Here is a 14,270-nt window from a genome sequence, read left to right as displayed (position 1 = left end):
CTTTATTAAACAAGAAGCTGGAATTATCCCTCCTCTTCTTCACTGAATACCACGCCTGTGAATGCGCCAATCCTTGCCCCTTGGACATATTGCAGTGAGTTGGCATTCCGTTTTCTATATCTTATTAAGATACAGAGACCATTCATCTCTTCAGTTCCTCTATGGAACCATTTTCAAGAACACAGGCCTTGTCTTTAGCAATCAGACATATCCAAACCCTCTCTGAACAATTATAGAAACTAATTGGTAGGGGAAAGATATTCCTTGTTTAAGAATCGCTGTCTGAGTTAAAGTTGTCAATTGAGGAAATATTTACTACAAGGTCCCATTGTTTTGTCCTCTATTCCATTCATGATGTTGTCTCATTTATTTTTGTTTGAGGTGTCAATTACATATTCAGCCATCTTTCTTTTTGCACTGTTTTAATCTAGGTCTGTCTTTTGACATTCTAAAAAGTGAGGGGATTCCAACAGATGAAACTGTAATATGTGTTTCTTCTTCTTTTTCTTTTTAACTTGATCTTTACAACCTTTGTTTTCCTCCTGCACTTCCTCACGCTGCCAACAATACATCTGGCCAGTGGAATAATTTTGTCTGTCTCGAAATCGCTCATGACGTTTGGTTTCCTCTTGATCTTGCAATAAGATTTTAGATAAGGTCTTTGCATAAGTTATATGGTGTATCCAACATGTAGGTTATTTTGTTTTCACTCACTTGGACCTTTTCCTTAGCAATAGCAATATATTTATGCAGAAAATCAATATTTAAAGGAAACTTGTTGCGCTCAGAAACACTAGTTACCTGCATGTATGGTGGTAGAAGAAAGGGGTATTCCAGCTTCTGGTGATAATTGTTAAAAAACAGGAATTTATTCAAACATTTTAAAGTCCATGACATTAAGGCAAAAAGCAGGGAGCAACATGGCGATGCGTTTCAAATACGATGCAGCGTTCTTTATCAAGGCCATGGGGAAGAATGCTGTGTTGCGTGCGAAACGCGTTGCCATGTGATTTCCTGCTTTTTGCCTTCATGTCATGGACTTTTAAATGTTTGTTAAAAAATAGTAATATATTCAATGATCACCAGAAGCTGGAATACTCCTTTTCTTTTATTTCTTCTTGTTTGTCACAGCGTTATTCTGTGCATGAGGGACTACAGGATATGGTGAACTGGCAAATTTCCCTTTCCCATATATAGTGATAATTTATAGCTTTTAAGGTTTTTTTTAGCAACTTGAACAGCTGCTACAGAGAGAAAATTAAGTTTTATTCTCCCTGAAGCTACTCCCTCCAGTCATAGAGGCCGTGCAGGGAACTGTTACAGTCACTGCTCACTACACAGTGAGCATGTTGTAATCACTCCTGGGTATACAAATATCAAAAGACTGACCGTCACTTGCTAAACAGAAAAAAAGCTACAACACGCAAACAGAAAATACATGAAATTTGAACTGCATTACTGCTCTAGAAAATTGAAAAAATTGAGAATACTTATAACCATGTGATATTTCAGGGTTTTTTTTTTATAAATATGCAAATATTTCTACATTTCTGTTTTTTTCAGTCAAGTTGGGGTGCAGAGTGTACATTAATGAGAAAAAAAGAACTTTTTTGAATTTATCAAATGGCTTCAATGAAACAAAGAGTGAAAAATTTAAAGGGGTCTGAATACTTTCCGTACCCACTGTATAGTCTCAATTTTTTCATTTCTCTAGAGCAGTAATGCAGCTCAAATTTGATATATTTCGTGTTTGCATGCTGTAGCACTACTTTATTTGTTGGTAATCACTCCTGGGGACATTGATTTAGTCCTTTCTCTGCATTATATGTGTGCTGTGTGTGCAGAGCAGAATGTCAATCAATATGTCGGATAGTAATTACGGCACAATGTGTAGTGAGCAGTGACTGAGGCCTCATTCAGACGTCCATATAGCATGAACGTGATCTATGTGTGTTTTTCATACAATGCGCACCCATTATTGTCTGTGGGGCTGTTCACAAGTACATGTTTTTTAACAGATCATTTGTCCATGCAAAACTTAGAGAATCTGTTTTTAGAGGTATCACTGATGAAAAGTGCGAATACAAGTCTCTCGGTCCATGAAAAGCATGATAAACACACGGATGGCATAAATGTGCCATCCATGTTCAGTCCATATTTAACACTGCAAAGGATATAAGAAGAGTTGCAATTTATTTATTTACCCATCCTTGAGAAAAACTGATTATGCCCCTATTGTAAAAACATCTGACAACAGAGTCGTGACACCCATGTGCCAAATTGATCACTGCACCCCTAGATGAATTCATTGAGAGGTGTAGTTTGTTAAATGGTGTCTCTTATGAGCGGTTCTGCTATTCTGCCACCTCAGGGGCTTGGCCAATATGACGTAGCACCCTCAAACCTGTACAGCAAAATGTGAACTCCAATATGACGCTTCCTTCCTACTGAAGTTTGCACTGTGCCTTAACCAATTATGTCTCTCTGCTCTACCGTGGATCTTAACTCCAGAGGTGGGCTGGGGAGCGGAGGGGCATATGCCCCCTGGGTGCTGGCACTGAACCTGCCTCTGGCATACTGAATACACGCCCCCCACTGCACACTGAGTGCTATCCAATTTTTATCGGATAGCACTTGGACCAATATTATTCAATGAGACCCAGTTAAAAAAATCGCAGCTTACTGCAATTTAATTCTGAAATCAGAAGACCCTCAGCCATTCAAGTCTATAGGTGCATGGAAAACATCGGACTGCCTTTGAATGACAACTGAGTGCTGTTCGATTTCCACAGACTCACAGAATAGAGAAGATGGAGAAATTTTGTTCTCCATTTTCTCCTGACAGTGTGCTCCGATTCTTTTATGCAAGACAATGGCATTGCACTAAGTTGACACTCAGATCAGAGTTTGATTCGAGTGTCATTTAATCGGCCTGATTCTCTCAGAAGATAGAATCTACGGTCAATCTGAGGCCAAGATTGCAAAATTTGACAAACACACCCCTTTTTAAAGTAATATACTAAATTATGTTAATTTGTTTCCACCACTACCAACTCCAGAGGCGAAAACACAGCTAAAATGCTCCAAAAGATGCCTAGCAATATTTTTAGGCTTATCTTTTACTTGTCATAATATAAGGAGAAAGATACAGCGCATTGATGAACATTTCATTTAGACAAATTTTATTCCATAGCTAGTACACTGACATATAATTTAATATCAAGTATCATAAAGTAATAATACGAACAAAGATGAATGCTTGAAACATGCTGTAAAAAAGCCCCCATACCCCTAATCCCCCCTAGTGTAACTACCAAAATGGAAGCACACACGGAACCCCTGCCCTACCCCCCAGAAAAGGGAGGGGAGAATCGTAAATAACCAGACACTAATTGCAGGTAAACAAAGGCACAAGTGTGCCTAACCTGAGAAGCAAGCACCCATGCATGCAGCAAAAACTATCCACACTAGGACTCCATAGTAGCACCAAAAATCATGGTGGCTGACATGAGGGCGAAAACTTACCAGGTATAGAGGCAGGGTGGGGAGACAGTCGGGAGGTGGTCCCCGATGCGCGTTTCGCGGCCGCACAGTGCCACTTCCTCAAGGGGATCTTTTACTTTATTGTAAAGTACTGAGCATCTTCATAGTAGAACACACCAGAAGAATGGACATTTTGCTTCTTTAATTTCTTAGCATCTTCGAAAGCCTTAAGATTGAACATATGAACAGTAAGTAATTTTTACATTAAATACAAAGAAACCAAAAAACCTCACAAAAAGATGCAGTGTGAATATACCCCTAAAGACAACTTTTAGCAACCTTTTCATGTTGTACAGGACACATGATGTAATATCAGGATATAAAGGTTTTATTTCATTTTGCAGCTCTGTAGTGCAGATACAGTATTAGCAATCAAATCTAAGTGGACGTTATCAGACAGTTATCACTGGATTCATGTACTTCGTCCTGTATGATGCTGCTAAATCATAAGCCCAATCATGAGCAGGTAGCAACACACAGCAGTTCTCATCTCTAAACATGTAATGTGGGGGCACAGCAGAGGTGACAGTGCTATGAGAGGAGGAAAGCTAGTTGAAGGGTTTGTAATGTGATACAGCTAAACTCAGATGTGCTGCCCCTCTGCCCAGAAAGCCAGGACTTAATCTGAAAGGTGTTAGTCATCTGTGCTCTATTCTCCCAGCACTTTCTAATCATGTAGGAGGTTAAACCATGAGATCATGGCTGTCTATCATTTTATCTCACACACTGATAAACATGCTCTATGACATGGGGGTGCGTGTTCTTTACTTTTAGTGTTAATGTCTCCTATGATCAGGCAACATCATACATGGAAAAGAAGTAAACACTCCCAGCGAAAACACTGCTAACATCCACTTGGACTTAACAAAAATTAACTCATTAGATGACAAATATGTTGATTGTTAATATCTCCACACCAGAGATAACAAAAATATATATATTTTTTTACTATTGCTTCGTGTGTCCAGTTCAACATGAAAAATTTGGTAAAAAATCCTCTTTAAACTGTGAACTTGATATGAACAAATAGGTTCAATCCAGAAGCCTGATCTGCTTTAGTAACACGCACTAGGAATTTTAAGGGTTCAACATAATGACGTACAGTTCTGGTTTGTTTTCCTTCATTTGCATCTATTTCTCAAATTACCCAGGAATGTGTTAAAGACTTTATTCCTGCCTCCTAAATTCTTGGTGTGGATGATTTACCCCACACAGCTCTGAGATGATGTAACACATTCTTTAAGAGAAAAAGGAACTGACACAAAAATGTGTCACATACCCCAGGGGTTAATAGTATTGCTATCCCTATACAAGCATGTTTTTATTTGGAGACCATGTCCTAGCATATCCGGAAACAATTAAAAGCCCAGCAGGTTGGGCTGACACATGTATACAACGGATTGGTGTCCTGGCTACAGTTTCTAAGAAACAAAAGTTTACAGAAAGTGCTCGGAAAACACCATTCGTTCCAGCCTGCCTGACAGTGAAAAGCAGCACTTTATGGAAAATGACAAGCCTCTATCAGATTACTGGAGGAATCCTGACCGCCTTTGGCACCCTAAGCATTATTTCAGGGGTTATAGCATTTTTTCCTGTCTTTAGCTACAATCCATTGTTTATTGGTTGGAATACTCGGATTGCTTGTCCTATCTGGAATGGAGCACTGGTAAGAGAATAAAAGCAGACTCTGGGTTTTATGGCATGTCATATTTGGACTAGGTTCACACTAGGAATTACATTTTAATATCATGGGTCAAAATTAATTTATTTGCTCCCTGTTCTTTATAGTGGACCAATATATTTCACAGATCAGTACAGGTAATGACGCATATTATGGGGAAATGATTCAATAGAAAAAAAGGACCAGCACATCTAAACTACTGTGAGCAGGCGCCAACCTAAAAAAGCTTGTAAGCAACAAATAGTAAGGTTGTACCATAATATACAAAACAGGATTACTCTAGAACATTGAAAAAGCATTGCTGCCATAGGAAAAAAATGGAAAAAAGAGCTATATAATGTACACATGAAATATTTATCTGCAAAAATTGCTATGAAAAAAGGAACGTACTTCGCGCATAAATTGGCCAATATATGTGAGCCCAATTGCCACGTTTGCTGCTTGCACATATTATGGGGAGTTGGGAAAGATTTATCAATAGTGTAATAAAATTCATTCAGGACATGGGAGAAAAATGGCGCAAACTGAATTAAATTTATTGACATGGCTTACTCAGAATGATACTTTTCCTTTTAGCTCCCCATAGTTGTGTTACACCACCTGTTGCTTTTAATATACTTTCCTTATTTTACAACTGCTGTCAATCATAGACTCTTTCCACAACTCTCGTAGTTATTGTAAAAGGTGTCTTTATGAGTTTGTCATATGCCATGTACTATATGAACATTGTTTTGGGGCAGTTTGCTCAGCAATGGATGGGCTAAAGTCCAAATATTAATGAAGGTTTACTAATGTTAGAGTATTATATGAACAATCTCTTCCCAGTGTAGTGTGCAATAGATTCATCGACAAGTAAAAATGACTCAAATCCTTGTTAAGTGTGTTGCTGTCCTGTAAAATTATTATTATTATATTAGCGTAATTTATTCCATGGCTCAATAATTATGAACACTACAAGTCACCGACTGGTACAGGAGGAGAGAGGACCCTGCCCGCGAGGGCTCAGTCTACAAGGGATGGGTGGGAATACAGTAGGTGAGGGTATGGTGGAACGATGGTTACTATAGGTTGTAGGCTTGTCGGAAGAGGAGGGTCTTCAGGTTTCTACAGTAGGAGTGAGTCTGATATGTTGGGATGGAGAGTTCCAGAGTAAGGGGGGATGAACGGGAGAAAGAGAAGCAGATCTTGTGAGGATCAGAGGTTGCTTGCAGGTAAGTACTGGGGGACTAGATCACAGATGTATGGAGGAGACAGGTTGCGGATAGCTTTGTTTGTCATGGTTAGGGTTTTGAACTGTAATCTGGGCAATCAGAAGCCAGTGAAGGGGTTGAGTAGCTTCCACTGTTTCAGATATATTTGTGTATGTGCGAAAAAATGGTACGTGTTCTGGGCTCACTGATGTACACCGCGGAGAAGTACTTTACTGCACGCCTCATTCATCAACGCTTTGCTTGCTGTTTAATGAATACAGAATAGTTATTGAGTTAAGCTAGTGTAAAACAATTTCCGGCAGCATGCCCTCTTTTCAAGGTAACTTAGCAGAATAATGCCATGAATAATATCCACTAAATGCACTGGATTTATTGTTTCTAATAACACTAGAAAATCCTGGCTGCCTGAGATATTAATCACATTTTCTGACCATTATAATAAAATCAGCTGACATTCACCAACCTCAGGTGTTAGTGGTAAAGTTCACAGTTTTGTGACTATTCAGGTAAAACTACTTGGTAACATCCACTAGGGGGCACTTTAATCCACTAAACCGATCAGTCTTTCATGTTTGTCCCGTGATTCTTTGACTCAAATACCGGATAGCCATAACAAAACTTTTTAGGCTTTCTTTCATTGGTGTAAATATTCTTATTTTCCATTGCATGTGCTTAATCACAAACCACATTTACGACAAACTGGGATAAAAAGACACCTCATGTAAATATTTACCTGCAGTTAGTTCGGAAAATAAGACTGATTATTCCATCTCATGTCATGAAAGACTCTATTTAAGCAATTGATAATCATTTCCATTCTTGAACTTCTATTTATGCCTTTGTAGGAGAGAGAATTTGCGTTTGGCATATTCAGTGTCATTTTGGGACATCTGAAGAATCTGTTTCCCTCTTAGGGATGTGATCTGTGCTAAAACTGTTCGGATTTTGTAATTCTAAGTTTATTATAATGTTCAGATGACAATGTGTAAAGTGTGAAGGTGATCCGACAAATACATACAATATCTATAATTAATATATTTATACAATGTAATATTTTATATCTGAAGATAAACCAACAGGAAAAGAAAAATAGTGCTGCAAAATATCTCAGAAATATATCTTTATTAAATATAAAATATTGTAACAGATTTTGTTCCAAATAGTTCAATGAAGGCCTAACAACAAACCTACCAAGGCTATAAGCAGTATAAAGTTTGTATATCCAGTTAATTCATCAATGGTCAATATTATACATCAAGTCAAAGAATGTAGGATGTAAACTTACATAATGGTGATGTGTAGCTCTGTTGGGTGTGTAACCCTAAACTCCAGCGCACGTTTCACCCACTGTTGTAAGGACAAGCTACCTGACGAAGCTGGGTGACATGCACATTGGAGCTCCACATACTCTGCAAGTATGCATCCTTCACTCTTCTTTATATATAATGTTGACCGATAAGGAATGTATTGCTATAGATATGTGGTCATACTAACTATAGTGGGGAAAATAAGTATTTCATACAGTGCCCGTTTTCCAAGTTTTCCTACCTCCAAAGAATGGCTAGATCTCTTATTTTTATCATAGATACCATTCAGCTGTGAGACAGAATCTTAATCCAGAAAATCACATTGTATGATTTTTAAATACTTAAATAGTGTTTTATCGCATGAAATAATTATTTGATCACTTACCAACCAGCAAGAATTCTGACTCTCCTAGACCTGTTAATTTTTCTTGAGGAAGCCATCCTACTCTGCACTCATTACCTGTATTAATTGTCCCTGTTGGAATCTGTTACCAGTATAAAAGACACCTGTCCACACATTCAATCAATCACACTCCAAACTCTCCATTATGGCCAAGACCAAAGAGCTGTCTAAGGACACCCGGGACAAAATTGTAGACCTGCACATGCCTGGAATGGGCTACAGGACAACAGGCAAGCAGCATGGTGAGAATGTAATGACTGTTCGCACAATTATTAGAAACTGGAAGAAACACAAGATGACTGTCAATCTTCTGTGGTCTGGTGCTTCATGCAAGATCTCGCCTCATGGGGTAAAGATGATTCTGAGAAAGGTCAGGAATCAGCCCAGAACTACACGGGAGGACCTGGTCAATGACCTGAAGAGAGCTGGGACCACAGTCTCAAACATTACCATTAGTAAACATCATACTTTGGTGGTGCTTTTCTGCAAATCAGACAGGACGACTGCATCATATTGAAGGGAAGATGGATAGGGTCATGTATCGCAAGATTTTGGCCAACAACCTCCTTCCCTCAGTAAGTGCGTTGAATATGGGTCGTGGCTGGGTCTTCCAGCATGAGAATGACTAGAAACACACAGCCAGAGCAACTAAGGAGAGGCTCCATAAGAAGCATTTCAAGGTCCTGGAGTGGCCTAGCCAGTCTCCAGACCTGAACACAATAGAAAATCTTTGGAGGGAGCTGAAACGCAATGTTACCCCAGCGATAGCCACGATACCTGAAAGATCTGAAGAAGATCTGTATGGAGGAGTGGGCCAAAATCCGTGCTGCAGTGTGTGCAAACTTGGTCAAGAACTACAGGAAATGTTAGACTTCTGTAATTGCAAACATGTTTCTGTACCCAATATTAAGTTCTGTTTTTCTATTGTATCAAATACTTATTTCATGAAATAAAATGCAAATTAATTATTTAAAAATCATATAATGTGATTTTCTGTCATTTTGTTATATTCTTTCTCTCGCAGTTGAAGTGTACCTTCGATAATAATCACAGACCTCTCCATTCTTTGTGGGTGGGAAGACTTGCAAAATCAGCAGTGTATCAAATACTTATTTCCCCCCTGTATATACTGCTTATAATCTTGGTAGGTTTGTTGTTAGCCCCGCATTGAGCTACTCTGTTTCTTTTAATAAAATCAGTTATAATATTTTATATTTAAAGGGAACTTATCACCCCCCCAGGCGTTTTTAACTAAAAGAGCCACCTTGTGCAGCACTAATGCTGCATTCTGTCAAGGTGGCTCTTTTAGTTCTAGTCCCTTCCAACGCTGCAATAATCGCTTTTATAATGTGGCCCTCATACCTCGAATTAGACCTGGGGGCAGGTCTTTCCCCCCTAACACAGACGCACCACAGCCATCACTCAGGCCCTCTGCGGGCCGGGCGCCGCCTCCTCTTCTTTCATTAGCGTCCCCGGCGCCTGCGCTGTAAGTTTTTTTTCAGGCATGCGCAGTTGCGCTGCCCTTCGAACTTACAGCACAGGCGCCAGGGATGCTAATGAAGGAAGAGGAGGCGGCGCCCGGCGCGCAGAGGCAGAGGCCCTAAGTGATGGCTGTGGTGTGTCTGTGCTAGGGGGGAACGACCTGCTCCCAGGTCTAATTCGAAGTATGAGGGCCACATTATAAAAGCGATTATTGCAGCGTTGGCAGGGACCAGAACTAAAAGAGCCTTGCAGTGCTGGAGTCCTGGGTTCAAACCCCACCAAGGACAACATCTGCAAAGAGTTTGCATGTTCTCTCCGTGTTTGCGTGGGTTTCCTCCGGGTACTCCGGTTTCCTCCCACATTCCAAAGAAATACTGATAGGGAATTTAGATTGTGAGCCCCATCGGGGACAGCGATGATAATGTGTGTAAACTGTAAAGTGCTGCGGAATATGTTAGCGCTATATAAAAATAAAGATTATTATTAAGATTATTAAAAGAGCCACCTTGACAGAATGCAGCATTAGTGCTGCACAAGGTGGCTCTTTTAGTTAAAAACGCCTGGGGGTGATAGGTTCCCTTAATAAATTTGATATATTTGGGAGATATTTTGGAGCACCATTTTTCTTTTTCTTCTGGTTTATCCTGTGATATTTCGGTCCATCTCCCTTTCTCCGAGTCTTGAATTTCATTTTCCTTTTCCATGATAGTAGAAAACCAGAATTAAGGCTATGATGAAACCATAACAAGACAGACAGCAACTGTAAATTATAATGGGGCCCAAAAGGTTCCTCCAAGTTGTCCGGAATTTCACGAGAAATCATACCTCTGAATGCTGTGCCATCTTATCTGTCAGTATGACATATTCTGCTTCTGACACAGCCTGCAACACAGAGCCCTATAGACAAACACATATAGCAACCACTTTTGTTGCCTCTTTAGAGGATCATTACAGCTGAAGCCCACCAAGCTGTTATAAAATCTATCCCAATGTTATTAGATTTCTGTGGTGAGGCAGAAACTCAGCAGCTTGTAGACCATGAGTGCTGCAGTATACCAGCTGGTGGAAGAGGAGAGGTTGCAGTGCCCTGGGTGACTGGTGTGGACTGATAAAGAGGTTACGGTGTTCTGCACAATACATCAGCATATATGGCTCTCTACAGTAAATCAGCACATTCTTGACATATATGTATAGGCTGAACGATAAACATATGATTTATAAACATATCCAGATTTATTATTGAGAATGTGTTCATCTCACACCCTGTTCTAAGAAATATGTGAAACCCATACTTTGATGCCAGAAGTCAAATATCAGAATTATACATGGTAACAACCTGCTTATCACTTATAATATCTTATTTCTCCACATCTAATATCTGCTTATAGAGGTTTATATCAATTAACCCTTTAACGACCAATGACATGTGTAGCACTTCAGGAGCAGGTGTCAGTTCCTGCATTATGACTTGCTATGCACATCTTGTCCTTAAGGCTACTTTCACACTTCAGTGTTTTGTTGTCAGTTAGGTCCGACATTGTGGCGGATCGACGGATCCGTCAAATTTGTTGAGAAAACGGTTCTAACGGATCCATTTTTTTTGACGGATCAGCTGCCCTGATCCGTTAAAAAAACGGATTCGTTAGAACCGTTGCGACCGTTTTCCCATCCGTTGTAACCGTTTTTTGACGGATCCGTTTTTAAAAAAAGGGAGGATCTCAATGTGATTGGCTACTGTAAACTACTGGAAAACTATATATACTGTGTATTGACACCACATCTTTGAAAGGTTGTAGAGAAAGTGGCAGAGATGGAAGGAGTACTGGCGAACATTATGAAGATATCTGCGGATTTTACTTTTGAGGCAAATCGGTTGGCAGCCATCGTTCGAGATAAGGAGGAAGAAAGAATGCGCATCCTGCAGCAGCGGCGGAAGAGAAGGCTGTGGATCCATCCCATGACAGCCCAACGCATGACCCGTGGTGTTTATTCCACACTTTACATTGAACTCAGGGAAAACCCTCAGAAGTTCTTCAACTATGTGAGGATGAAAGCGGAAAATTTTGAAATTTTATTGGGCCATGTGGAAGACTCTATACGGAGACGAGACACCCAGATGCGCTTCTCCATATCACCAGCCGAGCGTCTCATGGTGACTATTCGGTAAGTTATTTATTTTTTTAAATGATTCTCAGTCATCAGACTTATAACTGTAATGTTGTTTTTTGATGTTTTTATTAATTATTGTCTTTTCCTTTTGTTAACAGATTCCTTGCAACTCGAGAACCGTTTCATCCTTACATTCTCAGTTTCGGCTTGGGATATCCACCAGAGAGACCTGCCGGGCATTGTGGGAGTGCCTACAAGCGGAATACATTCCAGAGCCATCAGAGGAGAGGTGGCTGGAGATTGCACAAAATTTTCAACAAATATGCCAGTTCCCAAATTGTGTCAGAGCAGTCGATGGGAAGCACATAAGGATCATCAAACCTTCTGGCTCTGGATCACAGTTTTACAACTACAAGAAGTACTTCTCAATTGTATTGATGGCCATAACCGACGCACACTGCAAGTTCATCGCTGTGGATATCGGTGCGTATTGACGCGCAAATGACTCACAGATCTTTAAAAGTTCACCAATGGGGCGTTGTTTGTATGGAGAGACATTTGACTTTCCGCCCCCTAGACCTCTCCCTGGAACCACTGGTCCACCATTACCATTTGTTTGCGTTGGAGATGATGCCTTCCAGCTTTCCCCACATTTGCTGAAATCCTTTGGAAGTAGTGGACTGACCCACAGTAAGAAAATTTTTAATTACCGCTTAACCAGAGCACGAAGAGTTGTGGAATGTGCTTTTGGCATCTTAACTGCTAAATGGAGAATACTACTAACTGCAATTAAACTGCAGACTGAAACTGTCGATGATGTGGTGAAGGCTTGCGTGGTACTTCACAATTTTGTTTTATCAAAAGAACAAGTTTCCCTGGAGGATAATGTGTCAGAAAGCACCTTGCGGGATTACCACAACACAAGTTTTCGCAGTCCAGTAGCAGTCTCCAGAATGCGGGAGAATTTTGCAGACTACTTCATGTCTCCTCCAGGATCAGTTGACTGGCAGTATGAAATGGTTTAAAAAAAAATTTTTTTCACACTTGTAAAAATACCATTTTTTGTTTGGTTACAAAACCTTGTACTTTAACCTTGCAGTATTGTATGTTTTGAACTGGTACCCTTTAAACTTTTTCTACTGTTACTGTTACCATAACCTTGATGGCTTTAATACATTTTTTTACAAAAAAAAAGAAATACAATAAAATTGTTTTTAAACCAAAAAAAGTTTATTTATTATGTACATTACAGATTTTCATAATTTTGGGTGGAGATAGTAGCGGAGGGGCTGACAGGGCGGACCACGTCGAGATGGGGGGACAGGACATCACGGACATCATGGGGAGGAACAGAAGTGGAATGGGTGGTGAAAACATGAGGTTGGGCAGAGAGTTGAGGTGCAGATGTGGTTTGTGAGAGGTATGAAGGTGTTGGTGGGATCGTTAATGGTGAAGTTAAAGGGGAAGAATGGAAAGGGGACGGTAAAAACTGGGAAAGACTAAGGGGGGAAGGAAGGAATGGCGAAGGAGTAGAATGGACGGGAGGAGGACGGACGGGAGGAGGACGGACGGGAGGATAGACGGTGGTTTTAGAGGGGAAAGGTGTAGAAACATGAAGGGTAGGTAGAGGGGTTTGGGACATCACCTGCACTAGAGCAGTGTGGCAGCCTTGCATCACATGCATCTGCAGGTCAGGAGTTAGATTTTCCATGTGCCTGAGGACCGACTGAAAAAAACAGTGTCTTGGTGACTGGTTTGCCTCTGATTGCATCCTATCCAGACGACTGCTGAGTTCAAGTATGCTTTTGTTAAGCATATTGTACCCAGCAGACGTTTGCTGACTCAAAAGCTTGACAGCACTGTGGAAGGATGCATTCAGCTGCAAAAAGTCAGGCGCATAGCTCCTTTCCTGACCTCTCTGGCGCTGCCATCCTGACCCCAAAGGTGGTCTAGATGTTGCGGCAGTGGCAGAGGGGTGGGGTAAAGGGAACTCTAACTCATCACCTGCAGCTTCAAGTGATGAAGTCCACCCTGCTGCTCCAGCGCTGGTGGATGGGTCTGAGAGATCAAACAAAAGGGAAGTTACAGATACAGAGGGGTCGACGTGGTCCCCGGTGGCGGACTCCCTAGAGATCGCTCCAGAGGGGTGCAACTCTGATGCAGGCTCCCGAGTGCTGCAGAAAGTGCTGTTAAAGAAGAAGAAAAAAAATTAGTATCTTGATATTACAATTGCCCTTGCTGCAAAAAAAATATTTAAGGTTACACATTTTTACAGTTTGACTGAAAATATGTGGTGTTGAATATTTACCTTCTGCTCAGCAGCGTCGACCGGAGGAACGACAGGGCTCTGGCACGTTTGTACCTGCTCCTGCGTCCTCTAGATCCACTCGGGGCCTGCATCTCCTTATTAAATGGAAGCGATCCCTGAGTGACCGCCACCGCACGATAATCCTGTTACCTGGAAAGAGAAAGCAAAAATTGGTTACTATACAACACATTAAATCATGCTAACATAAGGTAATGAAGTGTGAATA

At 40.6% G+C, this 14,270-nt stretch overlaps 1 protein-coding gene across 1 annotated transcript in view; it reads left to right on the top strand.

The window, feature by feature from the left end:
* The first annotated feature begins 4,998 nt into the window (after nt 1-4,998).
* The window catches only part of TMEM212 (transmembrane protein 212), a 31,997-nt gene continuing 22,725 nt past the window's right edge, over nt 4,999-14,270 (top strand). Inside the window, exon 1 of the mRNA XM_069727313.1 lies at nt 4,999-5,209. Within this exon, the coding sequence (XP_069583414.1) occupies nt 5,051-5,209 (159 nt within the window). The 5' untranslated portion in view covers nt 4,999-5,050. The remainder of the gene's footprint in view (nt 5,210-14,270) is intronic.

This window comes from Ranitomeya imitator, chromosome 5 (assembly GCF_032444005.1).
Source record: "Ranitomeya imitator isolate aRanImi1 chromosome 5, aRanImi1.pri, whole genome shotgun sequence".
Taxonomy (NCBI): Eukaryota; Metazoa; Chordata; class Amphibia; order Anura; family Dendrobatidae; genus Ranitomeya; species Ranitomeya imitator.
Note: the sequence above shows the minus strand (reverse complement) of the source record. Positions and strands in the feature narration are given on the sequence as shown.